The sequence below is a fragment of the Dreissena polymorpha genome, chromosome 8, assembly GCF_020536995.1.
Source record: "Dreissena polymorpha isolate Duluth1 chromosome 8, UMN_Dpol_1.0, whole genome shotgun sequence".
NCBI classification, from domain to species: domain Eukaryota; kingdom Metazoa; phylum Mollusca; class Bivalvia; order Myida; family Dreissenidae; genus Dreissena; species Dreissena polymorpha.
In genome coordinates, this window is record NC_068362.1 from 36,893,345 (window position 1) to 36,909,814 (window position 16,470).

The following is a 16,470-nucleotide window of genomic DNA, read 5'->3' on the forward strand; positions in this document are numbered from 1 at the left end:
AATATGCATATATTGCTTGTAAACTCTGTACATTGTGGCCTGTGGGGTGAGATGCCCTCAACATTTTTACGAGGAATAGACTGTGTTGAACAGAAAAAAATACACAAAAACTTGAAGAGTTAATAGTCTATATCACATATTGTTACTATAAATAGTAACAAAATGACGTCGCGAGCGGGCCGTTATTCATATCTAGCAAGCCAATATAAATGATATCAGCCCCAGGCCGATTTTTCATATCAGAAAAGAATGGGATCGCGCGGCTAATACTGAACAATATGGCGTCCACATTCAGCCTTAGCCATAAAGAAGTAAAACATCATCTACTGGTTATTGTTCTACTCACCAAAGTTTTGTTATAACCATATATTTTTTTCGTAAAATTTAATTTGCTTCCATGACGAAGTAAATTCTGGACACATTTCTTCATCGCCATCCATCTTTTCCATTTAAAAGGACATAGACATTCTTTGATCGACTGACAAAGGAAGGACGTATTCATCAAAGAAATTACCCTTTTAATTCAACATCGATTTCCTTCAAACAGTTAAAGAACCATTCACTGACGCTTATCTTAAATTTAGGCATAATCCATCAATTGTTCAACAAAACATCGCGTTATTCGAGTCGACATTTTAACGAAATCGAAAATGCAGTCTCACCAGTTTCATTCCAGTTTTATATCCCAACACTGTTATTCACGTTCATAATATTATATTAATCCATCGTAAACACACACACTAATCGTTCGATGCTTAACAAAATATTTAACTGTTAAATAAAACACTCCGATTTGTTGTTAGTCTAGGTAGTTTCGTCATTGAAATGACGTCACATGAGGTACGTCATAAACTGCGTAATCAATTGAATGAAAATAAAAGTACGGAAAGCTGTTTCTGTATAAATGTTCGTGGAGGACCAAAATAGTATGATATGTGACATAAACGATAACACACGACAGAGCTGGGCTGGGCGTCTACAATCGGCCCTTGCCGAATAATGGCCCTCGGGCCGTTATGTCGGCAGCGGGCTGATTATAGACGCCCGGCCCAGCTCTGCCGTGTGTTATTGTCTAAGTATTGAACAGAAAAAACACACACAAAACTTAAACAGAATAGTCGATGAAAGATGTTGAAGACTATAATTTTCAAACTTTGCTAACACCTCTTTTGTAAAATTTCAACCAACATATGTGTTATTTAGTTGATTTTTTTCAGCTCATTACAGTTGTACACTACCATTTTATATATCAGTATGTATTTTGAACTAAATCTTATAAATCAAGACTACAAATATATTGAAGTCACTTGTGAATTTGCTGCATCTTTGATAGAACGAAGTTCAGCTATATTTATTGGTTAAAAATTGTGTGCATGTGTGTTTATGAAACATAGAATCTTGTTTTATATAATAATTAACAGTTATTAAAGCCCTATAAATACTCAAAATCAACGAATATTATGTAAATATTTAGTAAAATAAAATTAACCCATAAAAAAGCAGTGTTCCTTATAGCAACAGCCAAAATTTCAACGTTAGATGTGGTATGGTGATGATATTTGAACATTCATGAGCAAACACAGATTGCCTTCGGGCAGCTCAGGAGAACTACGTCCTGCTTACGATGCTGCCGTAAATTTTCGGATATTGTCGCTGAAAATTCACAAAGAATATGTTGTCACACAAAAAATAAAACCGAGTCTTTTGTATCTCGCTAAATCTATGTCACCATAATATACCTAGGGTGAAATTTTGTCTGTTCGTATAAGGAACACTGATTTTTATGCCCCGAAGGGTGGCATATAGTTTTTTAACTGTCCATCAGTCTGTCTGTCCGTCCGAAAACTTTAAAATTGGTCATAACTTTTGCAATATGGAAGATAGCAACTTCATGTTTGGCATGCATGTGTTTCTCATGGAACTGCACATTTTGAGTGGTGAAAAGTTAAGGTCATCCTTGAAGGTAAAAGTTCAAATATATGGCTTCAAAGCGGCGCAGAAGGGGGCATTGTGTTGTTGAAAAACACATCTCTTGTTTATGGGTTAACTTTATAACTTTAACTTTACCAAATATTATTTGATTTTGAGTATTAATGTGGCTTTAATTAATTTTAAGATTAAAAATCCTGTTTGTATGTTATAATGTTGGATGTTTACCATGTAATTCTTGAGCTGGTTGTTGTTGTAGGTGTTCAAAGCAGGCTTGATGCTGTTGAAGATGATTCTTACTGAGTACATTCCAAAACACAAGTAAGTTACCCCATGTATAACAGGCTTTTCCACCTTGGAGTTTTTCTAGGCACAGCGATAATGCAGCGCGGAATGGGTTTAAGTGCGGAAGGGCCCCCCCTTTGTGTGGGTTGATTTTTTTAAACTTTCTGCATGTTCTATATCGAAATCTGAACTACTTTAGATAGTTAGCATAATGCAAATAACTGTCTGATCACAGCTTGCAAGCGTTAGCGAAAATTTTAAGCTCTATATAGAAGGGTCCGAAAATCAAGCACAATGGTGCCACGGCACGAAAACTGCCTGGTGAAAAGCCTGGTCTTATAAGGTTTGTAAAGTTGGTAAATTTTAGAAGTGTAATTGGCTGTCCTTTTCTTTGGTACTCAGGCCTCTGAATGTTGGAGATCAGATGATTCGAATGTTAGTGGTTATTTATCTTAGTGGTTATTTATGGATGGAAAAAGAGTCCAGACCATGAAAAAAATATTTTAATACATTAATTAGATACAATTTAATATAATGCAAGTCTTTAAAATGCTTTTAAATATTTATTTATAACAAACTTTATTTCACAATTTTGAAAAGTTTGTGACTCATTTTTTCACAATATCAAGAAGTTCACAACTCATTTTTCACAATTTTGAAAAGTTTGCGACTAATTTTTTTCACAAAGTGGGGGCGCAAGGGCTTCTTCACAAAGGCAGGAAAAAAATCCTTGCTTTCACCTCTTCCAGGTGGGTTTAGTTGCTGCTTCTGACCCATTATAGCTTATCCTTTGACCTTTAGATACAAATTTTGACGAGTTTGTCCCTTAGAAAGTTAAATTTCATTAGAGACCTTTCTTACTACAGTAAATTCAAGTTTTAAAGGCTTCATTTCAGACACTTAGATACTGATGAGCAGCAAACAGCATAAACCTGAACAGACTACGAATAACTCGCAGGCTTTTCTGGTTTTATGCTGTTTGCTCAAAGCTGTTTTCTCTCTGCAGGAATGAAATTACAGCTCCTGCTAAGAAAATTCGTGTAGCAAGTAAAGTTGAGATAAAGAGCAAATGTCATTAAGAAATAAATGCCAATAAATTTCTTGCTGATATGGCTGGAAAGTGATACAAATCATAAAGGGTATGTAACAGCTAAAAATAGCTGTTTTGTCGTGGAAGTTGTCATCTTGTTTGTAACTGTGATTAGCCTGTGATTATGCTTAGATAGTTCTTAAGATAGGTCTCGTACTGCACTATATCCACAATAGTACATGTACTGTGCTGTGTCCGGGATTGGGTACAAAAAACTAAATTCTCATTTCAGGTTACCGAAGTCCGACACAACATTTACCTTGGAGAAAACCTTACCCAACCTCTTGCATAAAAGTGGAGATACCGTATGTAGTACAAATTCAAATCAGTATACAACACTCTGACAATTTTGCTCTCTATGTCAATGATGCCACAACAAATTGATCCGGGCCCATATTCACCAAACAAGTCTTAGAATGCAGAATATTCTTAAAATTTATACATTGAAGAATTGCTTGAATTTCAAGTCACAGTTGGCATTAAACACCTTTATCAATATCATTCTTCATGTAGAACATTTTGTTAATGACATAATCACCTGTGGAGGCCTGTATATATTCAAACACTGAACACATTTTTCTTGTTTCCAAATCTATTCTTTTTTGTTAAAGGGACCTTTTCACGTTTTGGTAAATTGAAAAAATAAAAAAAATTGCTTCAGGTTCACAAATTTTGGCTATAGTTATGATATTTGTGAGGAAACCGTAATACTTAAATAACATTTACCTTTCTCTAAAATTTCCATTATAGGCATCTTTTGATGATTTAAAAACCTGAAAAGCGTTGCAACGCAAAATGATTGAATAATTTGAAGAGTTCTGTTGTTTTCGTCATAATGTGTGACACTAAGAGGATTGCTCATATAAAGTATGAAAAACATCACTCATTGTTTGAGTACAGATGGCCAAGTGGTCTAAGCATTCGACTTTAACTCCAGTGGTCAGTGGTTTGAGCCCAGCTGCCGGTTACTTTTTATGTCCCCATGTCTATACTTATAGACGTATTGTTTTTGCCCTGTCTGTTTGTTGGTTTGTTTGTTGGTTTGTTTGAGTTAAACTTTAACATTGGCCATAACTTTTGCAATATTGAAGATAGCAAATTGATATTTGGCATGCATGTGTATCTCATGGAGCTGCACATTTTGAGTGGTGAAAGGTCAAGGTCATCCTTCATGGTCAAAGGTCAAATATATGGGTGGGTGGACATAGTGTTTCATAAACACATCTTGTTTTTCTTTAATTTTATTATTGTTTTTTACTGGAGCTTTTTATGTCCCCCAGTCTATACTGGGGAAATATTGTTTTTGCCCTGTCTGTTGGTTTGTTGGTTTGCATCAAACTTTAACATTTACCATAACTTTTGCAATATTAAAGATAGCAACTTCATATTTGGCATGCATGTGTATCTTTGACATGCATGTGTATCTCATGGAGTTTGAGTGGTGAAAGGTCAAGGTCATCCTTTAAGGTCAAAGGTCAAATATATGGGGGACATATTGTTTTACAAACACATCTTGATAGATCTAATGTTTAAATTTATCAATATAAAGCATTTAAGTAAAAACTTCAATACATGCCAAAATATGTGAAAAGGTCCCTTAAAGTCTAAGAATGGGCTGGTGAATACAGGCCCTGACACTTCAAATTCAACAAATGAAATAATCGTATATTTCTTTATATTGCGCCCACATTATTTATTTTTTCTTTGCATCCAATTAAAGAAAAGCATATTAAGTTGTTTATTTTCTGTTTATTAAAGTCAAGCATACATATTTTAGGACATGGACTATAAAGTTCTATGTTAAACGGTTCATAAGGACATGGACTATAAAGTTCTATGTTAAACGGTTCATAAGGACATGGACTATAAATTTCTCTGTAAAACAGTTCATAGTACGAAGTAGCAGAATTACAAATAATAAGCTGAATGCGTTTGTTAGAAATGTACTCATCAACTTGTTATGTTCTATGCCTTGCTGTCTCATCTTATTAAAAAGAAAATAGAATAAAAATATTTGTATTGGGATCTCTTGCTCAAAAATAAAAGAGGTAGACATTAACCAATCTCTTGCCAAAGAACAATTGTATAGTATATTAAAAGAAGATTAACATTTAGTCAATACGTGCATATTGACAATTATACACATTAAAGTTCTGAATTGATTGATTCATGTTTTATTTCAGGCGGTGAGAAATCGCGATGATGCGAAGAATTTCATCCTAGAGTGCGCGAGCATGTCTGAAGTGAAGCCTACTATGGTTGTACCTCACGAATGCGTGAAACCATGGAAAGGTAACCCTGCTCCACGGCTGGCTCAGAGTAGAGGGGAAATCGTGGAAACGCTTTACGAACAACTTGGCATTAAGGATTCAAAAAGGTACACTTAGAGTATTTAAAATATCCATATTAAAGTGTGTTTATGTTTTGATTGATTTACATATATGTACAATACCTAATAGGCTATGTTATTGCACAAAGCATCGACAAATGTACAAAATGATTGTCAAAGTTTAAACATTTCAATTCACTCAAAACATTTTGTTCAAAATGGTGTCTCCCATAATGTAAACGCAGCAGAGATTCTTGTTCAACTGTCGACAGACTGTGCCAAGTTTATTTAGTAGAAGTGTAGAAACGACTATCATAAAATAAACAGAACAACAATTCCCCCTTTGTTATACAGCGGTCTCACAGTGGACAACATGATGAACTTCTGCGTGGTGGCCTTGAATCACACATCAGCAGATGTCAGGGTTGTGGCAGAGAGGATAGTGAAAGGTAGCCAGGGTTAATAACCCATTCCCGCTAAGTAGAAGTGAAAACAGCTACATGTATATGCAACCAGCATAAAACCAGAACAGCCTGCGAGTAACTTGCAGTCTGTTCAGGTTTTATGCTGTTTGCTGCTCATCAGTTTCTAAGGATAGGAAATGAAGCACTATAAACTTGAATCGAGTAAGAAAAATCTAAATTAAATTTTACTTTTTAAGGGACTATAAATGCGTAGAAATACATATCTAAGTGATAAAGGGTTAATAACCCTTTCACGCTTAGTAGAAGTGAAAAAAGCTATATGCAACCAGCTTTAAACCTGAACAGCCTGTGAGTAACTCACAGTCTGTTCAGGTTTTATGCTGTTTGTTTTTTATCAGTGTCTAAGGGTTGGAAATAAAGGCTGATGTCGGTTTGTGGCAGAGAGGATAGTGAAAGGTAACAAGGCATACAGGCACTTGTTCAGTTTGGCTTTATGGCATAAAGGGTTCACAGTTTTGTAATATTATAAATTTCAATAAAGTTGTAAACACAATTTATTATACCCCCTTAAACGAAGTTTAGGGGGGTAAATAGGAGTGAACTTGTCTGTTGGTCTGTTGGTCAAATGTTGTATCTAGATGATGTCTAGGTCAAGTTCGAATATGGGTCATGCCGGGTAAAAAACTAGGTCACGGGGTCACTTAGTGTGTTTTAAACATTGAGCATGCTGTCCACTCTCTAATTCAAGTAGTTTTCATCCGAGCTTCACCAAACTTGGTCAGAATTGGAATCGAGATGATGTCTAGGCCAAGTTTGAACATGGGTCATGGCAGGTCAAAAATTAGGTCACAGGGTCACTTAGTGCGTTTTAAACATTGAGCATGGTGTCCGCTCTCTAATTCAAGTAGTTTTCATCCGATCTTACCAAACTAGGTTAGAAGTTGTATCTAGATGATGTCTAGGTCAGGTTTGAATATGGGTCATGCTGGGTCAAAAACTAGGTCAAGGGGTCTCTTAGTGTGTTTTAAACATTCAGCATGTTGTCCACTCTCTAATTCAAGTAGTTTTCATCCAATATCTTCACCAAACTTGGCCAGAAGTTGTATCTAGATGATCTCTCCGCCAAGTTTGAACATGGGCCATGCTGGGCCAAAAACTAGGTCATGGGGTCACTTAGTGGGTTTTTAGCTCACCTGAGCACAACATGCTCATGATGAGCTTTTGTGATCGCCTTTTGTCCGTCGTCCGTCTTTAACATTTATTATCCAATCTTCATGAAACTTGGTAAGAACATTTGGCTGATTGATACCTTGACGGAGTTCGAAACTGTTTCATGCTGGGTCAAAAACTAGGTCACTAGGTCAAAAAAAGAAAAATGTTGTGAACACTGTAGATGTCACATTTGATGCCCAATCTTTATGTTACTTTGTCAAAATGTTTGTTTGAATGATATGATGGTTGAGTTCAAAAATGGTTCCAGTCCGTTGAAAAACATGGCTGCCAGGGGGCGTGGCAGTATTCCTAATATGGCTATGGAGAAACCTTGTGAACACTCTGGAAGTCACAATTTTTGCCCAATCATCATGAAACTTGTTCAAAACAGTGGTTTCATTGATATCTCGGACGAGTTCGAAAATGGTCCATATTGGTGAAAAACATGGACGCCAGGGGGCGGGGCAGTTTTCTCTATACGTATTTAGTGAAAATATATGAACACTCTAGAAGTCACATTTTTGGTCCAATCTTCATGAAATTTGGTCAGAACATGTGTTTTCTGGATATGACGGTTGAGTTCAAAAATGGTTCGGATCGGTAATAAAACATGGTCATTTTCCTTATATTTATATAGTAAAAACAGCTTGTGAACACTCTAGTTTAGCATGTCAAGGGAAGTAACTGCAAAATGGCTTTTGAAAAATTATGTTGAAATGACAGAGTTGTCTCCCTTTTTTAAATATTTTTTTTAAGCGCAAGAAGATTAAGTGGAATTAAATATAAATGATAGTTTTACATTCTGGAAGATAGCAAACTTTTGAATATGTTTTTTATTGTTTGATGATTCTGTACAATATGGCATTCTTTTTTCAAACGATTTAAGCGAGACTATACGATTTTTATATGTGTTAAATTGTAATATATTGATAAATACATGTTACAATAACATAAAATAGGCAAGACATTGAAGAAGAATTTCATAAAATGCAGCAAAGACAAATTAACGCCCCGAGCCGATGGTGACGAAGATATTTCGTACATATTTTCCTTCAATAACCGAAGAATTCGTCTTTTTATTAGGATCGGAGTTAGTGTTTGTGTGTCGTACGAATAGACATCGCTGCAGGCATTTAAAGACAACCATTAGACTAAATTAAGATTCACATACGTACATGCATGATATACATTCTGGTGAATTTGACTGTACAGACATTTTCGATTTCAGAATTAAATATCTGGCTTATTTCGCATTTTTCGACACATGTTCTTCTTAACTTTTATTTTAATTTATATTGAAATGTATGATCTTGTTAACACTCTAGAGGTCACATTTATTTTCCGATCATCATGAAACTTGGTCTGAAGATTTGTCCCAATGATATTTTTTGGATGAGTTCGAAAATGTTTTTTGTTGCTTTAAAAACATGGCCACCAGAGGCGGGGCATTTTTCCTTAAATGGATATAATGGCTTTAGTAAAACCTTGTTAACACTCTAGAGGCCACATTTATTGTCCAATCTTCATGAAATTTGGTCAGAAGATTGGTCTCAATGATATCTTGGATGAGTTCGAAAATAATTATGTTTGCTTGAAAAACATGGCTTTCAAGGGGCGGGGAATTTTTCCTTATACGCAGGGATCATATTTTTTTCGGTTTTGTCGGTCCTTGACCGATTGGGGTCATGAAAGACCGATTAAAAATCCCAAACAGTCGGTCCGATTCTGTTTGCTATTAAAATTCCCATGTCATGAAATCGATTACACAGTGTACATGCTAACACACCCTAATGACATTCTTATCTCGATTAGGTGTGATTAACCATTCGCTGCAGTCTCTAAACCGGTAAGGACCGGTTAATTGCACGTCAGACCAAGAATCAAAAACTTGTGAACAGCGGATTAAAGACGCATCCGAAAAGACGCGTCTGAATGCACGCGCTGTAACTAAACAAAACATGCCGATACATTTTCCACCAGCATAATAATCCGGTAATATAATTATGAATGAAAGTCGCGGATCTGATCGACAGAACAGCCGAAAGTTATTTTTATGGGCGGAACTTCACATAAAATAGTACACAAGAAAAATAATATACATTGAATAAATCTTTAGTAAAACCGTGTTAGAATCGAAATAATTCGTGTACTTTATACTTTGTTGTTGAATAACTCACGACCGGAAAATTAGATGCGTGTTTTCTAATGCTTCGCTCTCGTGATTAAATCCCTACGCATCTAAACTATCGGCCGTGGGTTATTTGACAACAAATTATTTCTTAATTATTTGGTTTGTTGTTGTCAGTAGCCAACTTACGCACAGACATTTGTTTGGTTCAGTGCAAGTTTGTAAGCTATTATCGAGTCGACAACAATTTAAAACATCGGTATAGACTTACACAGATTAATAATATTGACAACGATGAAAAAAGTCTGATAAAACAGCACACGAAACAACAATGAAATACCAAATGATAAAACCAGTTGAGAAAACTCGTTCCGTTTAAAAAAATGCCTAAGGGAATTTTACTTGTACATGTATTATACCACCTTCATGAATGGCAAAATCAATGGTTTATATATGTCATGATTTCGGATATACATTTTCGGATACTTTTCCCCATTTATATCCGGACCGATTGATGTTGCGGGAAAATATGATCCCTGCTTATACGGCTGTAGAAAAATCTTGTTAACACTCTAGAGGTTACATTTATTTTTTGATTTTCGATCATGAAACTTGGTCAGAAGATTTGTTCTAATAATATCTTGTTATCTCAGGTGAGCGACTTTGGGCCTTTCAGGCCCTCTTGTTTAACATTCAGCATGGTGTCCGCTCTCTAATTCATGTAGTTTTCATTCGATCTTCACAAAACTTGGTCAGAAGTTTTATATAGATGATGTAAAGGCCTAGTTTGAACATGGGCCATGCCGGGTCAAAAACTAGGTCACTGGGTTACTTAGTGCATTTTAAACATTAAGCATGGTGTCCGCTGTTTTTTGTGTAGATAGCATGCAAAATATTCTGTGTTAATGTGGCATGTTGGGGTATTCGTCACGTCTGTGACAAAGCTCTAGTTTTATTACTAATAGGCTGGTGTATCAACACTGATTCATATATGTATATTGTAATATTATGTTTTAATATTATGTTTTATATATATATATATTATATAGTTATTATAGTTACTTGCAATCTGTTCAGGTTTTTGGTGTTTGCTGCTCATCAGTATCTAAAGTTTGAGTTGAAGCCTTAAAAACTTGATTCTAGTAAGAAAGGTCTTAAATTTAATATAACTTTCTAAGGAACTACAAATGCGTGAAAATGCATATCTAAGTGGTATAGGGTTAATTAGATTTTACTTCTAAAGATCCTTGATTCCATTCCAGGTGAAGCCAAACTTTTTTATTACACCTTTTTTTCTTGATATTATAGTAATTTCAGATTTTTTCAAATATTTTTTTATAAAATATTTTTTTTCATGACTTGTTTAAATTACAAAAATTGGAAAATAAGTCCCTTTTATATTGTTGTAATGTTTTGATGATCATTCAACTGGAACCACAACTATTTATCATTAGAAAGCCAAGCTATTTTGTGTATGATTTTTCTGAATACTACATGCTTTTAGCGATACCTTACTCTTTCATATTGTATATGAGCACCACTTTCTATGAAGAACTGCAAAGGCTATACTTGCTCTCCTTATTAACCCTTTCCCACTCAGAAGCAAATTGAAAATGGCTATGTGCAAACAGCATAAAACTAGAACAGTCTGTGAGTAACTCACAGTCTGATCAGGTTTTTTTGCTGTTTGCTGCTCATTATCTAAGGGCTGGAAATGAAGCCTTAAAAACTTGATCTAGTGAGAAAGTTCTTTAATTAAATTTAACTTTCTAAGGGACTACAAATGCGTCAAAATACTTGTCAAAGTGGTAAAGGAATAAGTGAGGGTCTCAGAGTTGTAAATACCAATAACTTTAAGGAATTTGAAACACTATGACTAGCATTCTGGGAAAATGGGGCTTAAAAAGAGGTCCCAGATTATCCTGGGCATTCTGCACAGGCTACTCCGGGATGACACTATTTCTGCTTTTATAGATTTGTTTGTTAAAAGAAAGTCGCCCCTTAACAAAAATCTAGTTTAGGTGGAAAGTGTAGTACCTTATTAGCTTGTGTGGACCGCACAGGATAATCTGGGACGACACTTTACGCATGTGCATTAAGCCCTGTTTTTACAAAGCCTTGCTCATTTTCAAATCCATCATTGCATGTTTCAGCACTATACAAGGAGGTGGGACAGCCTGTGAAAGACTACCTGCCTGCAGATGATGAGAAATCCAGGAAGAACACCATGTGGAGACTCCTGTTTGAGTACTTTGACAAGATTGATGGCAAACCTAGCAAGTCAGATGTCAAGGTAATTGAGTCTTGTTCTGGGATAAGGGAGCTAAATGGATGTGCGCAAAGTGTTGTCAGTGATTAGACTGTGCAGTTTGCACAGGCTCATCCAGGGACGAGACTTTCCCCTTACAATTGTTTTTTGTTTAGAAGGAACCTCATTTTAACAAAAATTCCATAAAATGGGAAAGTGTCTGCCTTTATTAACCTGTGCGGACTTCACACAGGGTTTTTCCTCACCATTTGGGAATGGTACTGGTATCGGTCAAATTGGAAAAATTATAGGCTCTTTCATCCAAAATGGGAAATAAATAAATTATGCTGACAACTTTATAAAACATGTACAAATAATAAGTAAGTTTCATATTAACTTCAAAGTGGTGAGTGATTCCCTGTGAAATCCTGTTTCTATTAACACTTAACATTCAGTTTATTAAACTAAAAATTATTTTAACTGAAGCCGAGCTTCAGAATACCACCTGTCTTAATTGGGAGTCTGAGCCTCATGTTCTGTTGGATAACCAGCCTCTAACTGAACCATGTTTGTGTCAGTATGGGAGTCTGAGCCTTTTGTTCTGTTGGATAACCAGCCTCTAACTGAATCATGTTTGTGTCAGTATGGGAGTCTGAGCCTCATGTTCTGTTGGATAACCAGCCTCTAACTGAATCATGTTTGTGTCAGTATGGGAGTCTTAGCCTCATGTTCTGTTGGATAACCAGCCTCTAACTGAACCATGTGTGTGTCAGTATGGGAGTCTGAGCCTCATGTTCTGTTGGATAACCAGCCTCTAACTGAACAATGTGTGTGTCAGTATGGGAGTCTGAGCCTCATGTTCTGTTGGATAACCAGCCTCTAACTGAACCATGTTTGTGTCAGTATGGGAGTCTGAGCCTCATGTTCTGTTGGATAACCAGCCTCTAACTGAATCATGTTTGTGTCAGTATGGGAGTCTGAGCCTCATGTTCTGTTGGATAACCAGCCTCTAACTGAATCATGTTTGTGTCAGTATGGGAGTCTGAGCCTCATGTTCTGTTGGATAACCAGCCTCTAACTGAATCATGTTTGTGTCAGTATGGGAGTCTGAGCCTCATGTTCTGTTGGATAACCAGCCTCTAACTGAACCATGTGTGTGTCAGTATGGGAGTCTGAGCCTCATGTTCTGTTGGATAACCAGCCTCTAACTGAACCATGTGTGTGTCAGTATGGGAGTCTGAGCCTCATGTTCTGTTGGATAACCAGCCTCTAACTGAACCATGTGTGTGTCAGTATGAGAGTCTGAGCCTCATGTTCTGTTGGATAACCAGCCTCTAACTGAACCATGTTTGTGTCAGTATGGGAGTCTGAGCCTCATGTTCTGTTGGATAACCAGCCTCTAACTGAACCATGTTTGTGTCAGTATGGGAGTCTGAGCCTCATGTTCTGTTGGATAACCAGCCTCTAACTGTACCATGTTTGTGTCAGTATGAGAGTCTGAGCCTCATGTTCTGTTGGATAACCAGCCTCTAACTGAACCATGTTTGTGTCAGTATGGGAGTCTGAGCCTCATGTTCTGTTGGATAACCAGCCTCTAACTGAACCATGTTTGTGTCAGTATGGGAGTCTGAGCCTCATGTTCTGTTGGATAACCAGCCTCTAACTGAACCATGTTTGTGTCAGTATGGGAGTCTGAGCCTCATGTTCTGTTGGATAACCAGCCTCTAACTGAATCATGTTTGTGTCAGTATGGGAGTCTGAGCCTCATGTTCTGTTGGATAACCAGCCTCTCACTGAATCATGTTTGTGTCAGTATGGGAGTCTGAGCCTCATGTTCCGTTGGATAACCAGCCTCTAACTGAATCATGTTTGTGTCAGTATGGGAGTCTGAGCCTCATGTTCCGTTGGAAAACCAGCCTCTAACTGAACCAAGTTTGTGTCGGTAGACTCGACCCTGGATGAAACATAGCTATAATCAACATCTGACAACTATGCACTGGACTAAATATTTTATAAATAAACCCCCATTATAAAAGTCAGAATTTTTTAATTTGTAAGTGATTATGAATACGGGTTATTTGTTTGGATGTTTGGATTTTAGACCGAAATTGTTTGCATACTAGTTAGTAAGTAGTATGAGAGTATGCGTTCAAGGCACTGAAGATGCGAACAATTGTGAATCAATTATGCGTAAATAACCAATTGTCATAATCAATGGATAATTTCAGTGGTTTTGTGGCAGTTTGCTACCATACTTATCAGTCCTTACGGTGTACTCCTCCACCAAAAAATCCAGTTACTTAGGAGACTGATGATGGTAACCTGTTGTAATCCTAGTGGAAATTATGCATTTTATGCTTAATGTTGTCAAAACATTTATTTCAAGACATAAATTGTGGTGACAAATTATTAATTTTACTACCAAAAACTGTAAATGTTTTGTTGCATTCTCAAATAACCATAATTAAATTTTCTATCTGAAACACACTTTATAATTTTAATGTTACGCAACAATGTCAAATTCTAGCTTCAAATACACTGTGCACATGTTCATCATTTGTACCGATAAAAAGTGCGCGAAAATAATGCTGCTTATGTAAAATGTCGCAATACCGCATGGAAAGCATTGGTGTATTGATTTTTGTGTAAAAACTATGTAGCGTATATGTAGTGGGGTAGGGGTTCAAATAACTAGAAACACCGCCCAAGGTTCGATATTTATGTGACTGCCTGAATGTATATCGGAATTCTTGTACCAATGTAACCAAGGTGAGCTGCCGAGATTGGAGATTCGTTGTAAAATGAACTCTGTACCCCAGAAATTCGGGACGAATTTCAATTGTGTGGGGGAGTATGTAGCAGGGGTTTATATTTACAAGGTAGAGAACTATGTGTAAGCGGGCCGGATAGCTCAGTCGGTAGAGCGTTCGCACGGAATGCGGAGGTCCCGGGTTCGAGTCCCGGTCTGGCTGCAAAGTTTCTCACCTTGGTAACATATAGACAATTGAAATCTTTAAATTTCAGTTTAAAATGTTGTTGTTTATTTTAAGTAAATTATATCACAAAGTATTTTTTAAAGACGTTTCCTCAAAACTTATTTAAAATCAAACATACTATATCTTTATCGTAAGGGTCTTAAGATGATTCATTATTGAAGCAGTTAAGATGATTCCTTATTGAAGCAGTTAAGATTATTCATTATTGAAGCAGTTAGATGATTCATTATTGAAGCAGTTAAGATGATTCCTTATTGAAGCAGTTAAGATTATTCATTATTGAAGCAGTTAAGATGATTCATTATTGAAGCAGTTAAGATGATTCATTATTGAAGCAGTTAAGATGATTCATTATTGAAGCAGTTAAGATGATTCATTATTGAAGCAGTTAAGATGATTCCTTATTGAAGCAGTTAAGATGATTCCTTATTGAAGCAGTTAAGATGATTCATTATTGAAGCAGTTAAGATGATTCATTATTGAAGCAGTTATTGAAAACAGAAAAAACGAACAAAACTAGATAAAGTGTTGGGTGTTGTGAAAACACACTTAGCAGGTACATGTATACTGACCAATTTAAAGGGATTAACATGTTCGTATGCAACTCTTCCCAATTTTTTAACGAGACTTGTTTTTTTTTAGTGAATTTTTAATTTTGAAGGTGGGAAAAATGGTTTTATACGGAATGGTGCCGTTTTACGGTACCAACTTTACATAGTAGAAAAAAGGCTGTCACAGGCTAATCTGGTACAACACTTTACGCATCAAGGTAACTTTGTGGCTAGTTCATGTAAAACTTGTGCATTAATTAAGTGTCTTCTTATTACAAATATTGAAGACATTGCTTAACCCTTTCCCACTCAGATGCAAAGTGAAAATGGCTATGTGCAAACAGCATAAAACCAGAACAGCCTGCGAGTAACTTGCAGTCTTCTCAGGTTTTTGCTGTTTACTGCTCATCAGTATCTGAGGGTTGAACATGAAAAATGAATCTAGTGAGAAAGGTCTTAAATTAATTTCAACTTTCTAAGGGGCTACAAACGCGCCAAAATACGTATCTTAGTGGTAAAGAGTTAAACTATAGTCTAAGAATATTTGTTGAGTAGAGGCTCCGACGGTGTGCCGTGTGTTGTTACAGAGACAGAAGGCAGATGAGGAGGCGAGAAAGCAGCAGGAGATAGAGGGCCTGCAGAGACAGCTCCAGCAGCTCAAGGACATGGCGTCAGGCAAGGCTGTGAGTAACTATGGCAACCTGGGCAAGGTGTAGCCATGGAAACAATCACCATGTGGAGATGATGTGTCAGGCAAAATATCTATGTCCTTAACTCAAAGATCTAAGTCAAACGTATATGTCTTATATCCAATAAAGGCATAATACAGCTTGTATGGACTGAAACTTCAACTTTTGTTAGGCAATTTAAAGGTCATGGTCAGTCACTCTTAAAGGTCATGGTCACATATAGGTATATACATAGGTGTGTGTGCTAACATGTGTGATGGGGGCAAACATGTCTTTAACACACCTTGTTAGCTCTACTGGCCGAAGGCCTGAAAAGCTTATGTCATGGCGTGGTTTCCGTCATCCGTCCGTGCGTGCGTGCGTTAGACTTTTTTTTGTTTACGCGATAAAGTCCACAGTTTTCATCTGATTCTTTTCAAACTTGTTCAGTGTCTTTATATTAATGAGGACTCGAACCCTCTTGAAAATGTCATCAGAGTAAAAAGTCCAGAATTATCTCCCCTTTAATTTGAGAAAATTGTGAAATAAGGCTTGTTTACGCAATAAAGTCCACAGTTTTCATCCAATTATTTCCCAACTTGCACAGTG

The 16,470-nt window shown here is 36.5% G+C and overlaps 1 protein-coding gene and 1 non-coding gene across 7 annotated transcripts in view; both read left to right on the forward strand.

The window, feature by feature from the left end:
* Nucleotides 1–16,470, forward strand: part of LOC127841138 (centrosomal protein of 104 kDa-like) — an 82,787-nt gene that overhangs the window by 42,848 nt on the left and 23,469 nt on the right. For all 6 annotated transcript variants that reach the window (XM_052369752.1, XM_052369751.1, XM_052369753.1 and 3 more), the window contains 6 exons: nt 2,189–2,250; nt 3,537–3,609; nt 5,488–5,681; nt 5,988–6,082; nt 11,552–11,691; nt 15,781–15,876. In XM_052369752.1, the coding sequence (XP_052225712.1) occupies nt 2,189–2,250; nt 3,537–3,609; nt 5,488–5,681; nt 5,988–6,082; nt 11,552–11,691; nt 15,781–15,876 (660 nt within the window). The remainder of the gene's footprint in view (nt 1–2,188; nt 2,251–3,536; nt 3,610–5,487; nt 5,682–5,987; nt 6,083–11,551; nt 11,692–15,780; nt 15,877–16,470) is intronic.
* Trnas-gga (transfer RNA serine (anticodon GGA)) lies at nt 14,547–14,618 on the forward strand. The gene has a single exon. It is a non-coding gene; the product is annotated as a tRNA-Ser (tRNA).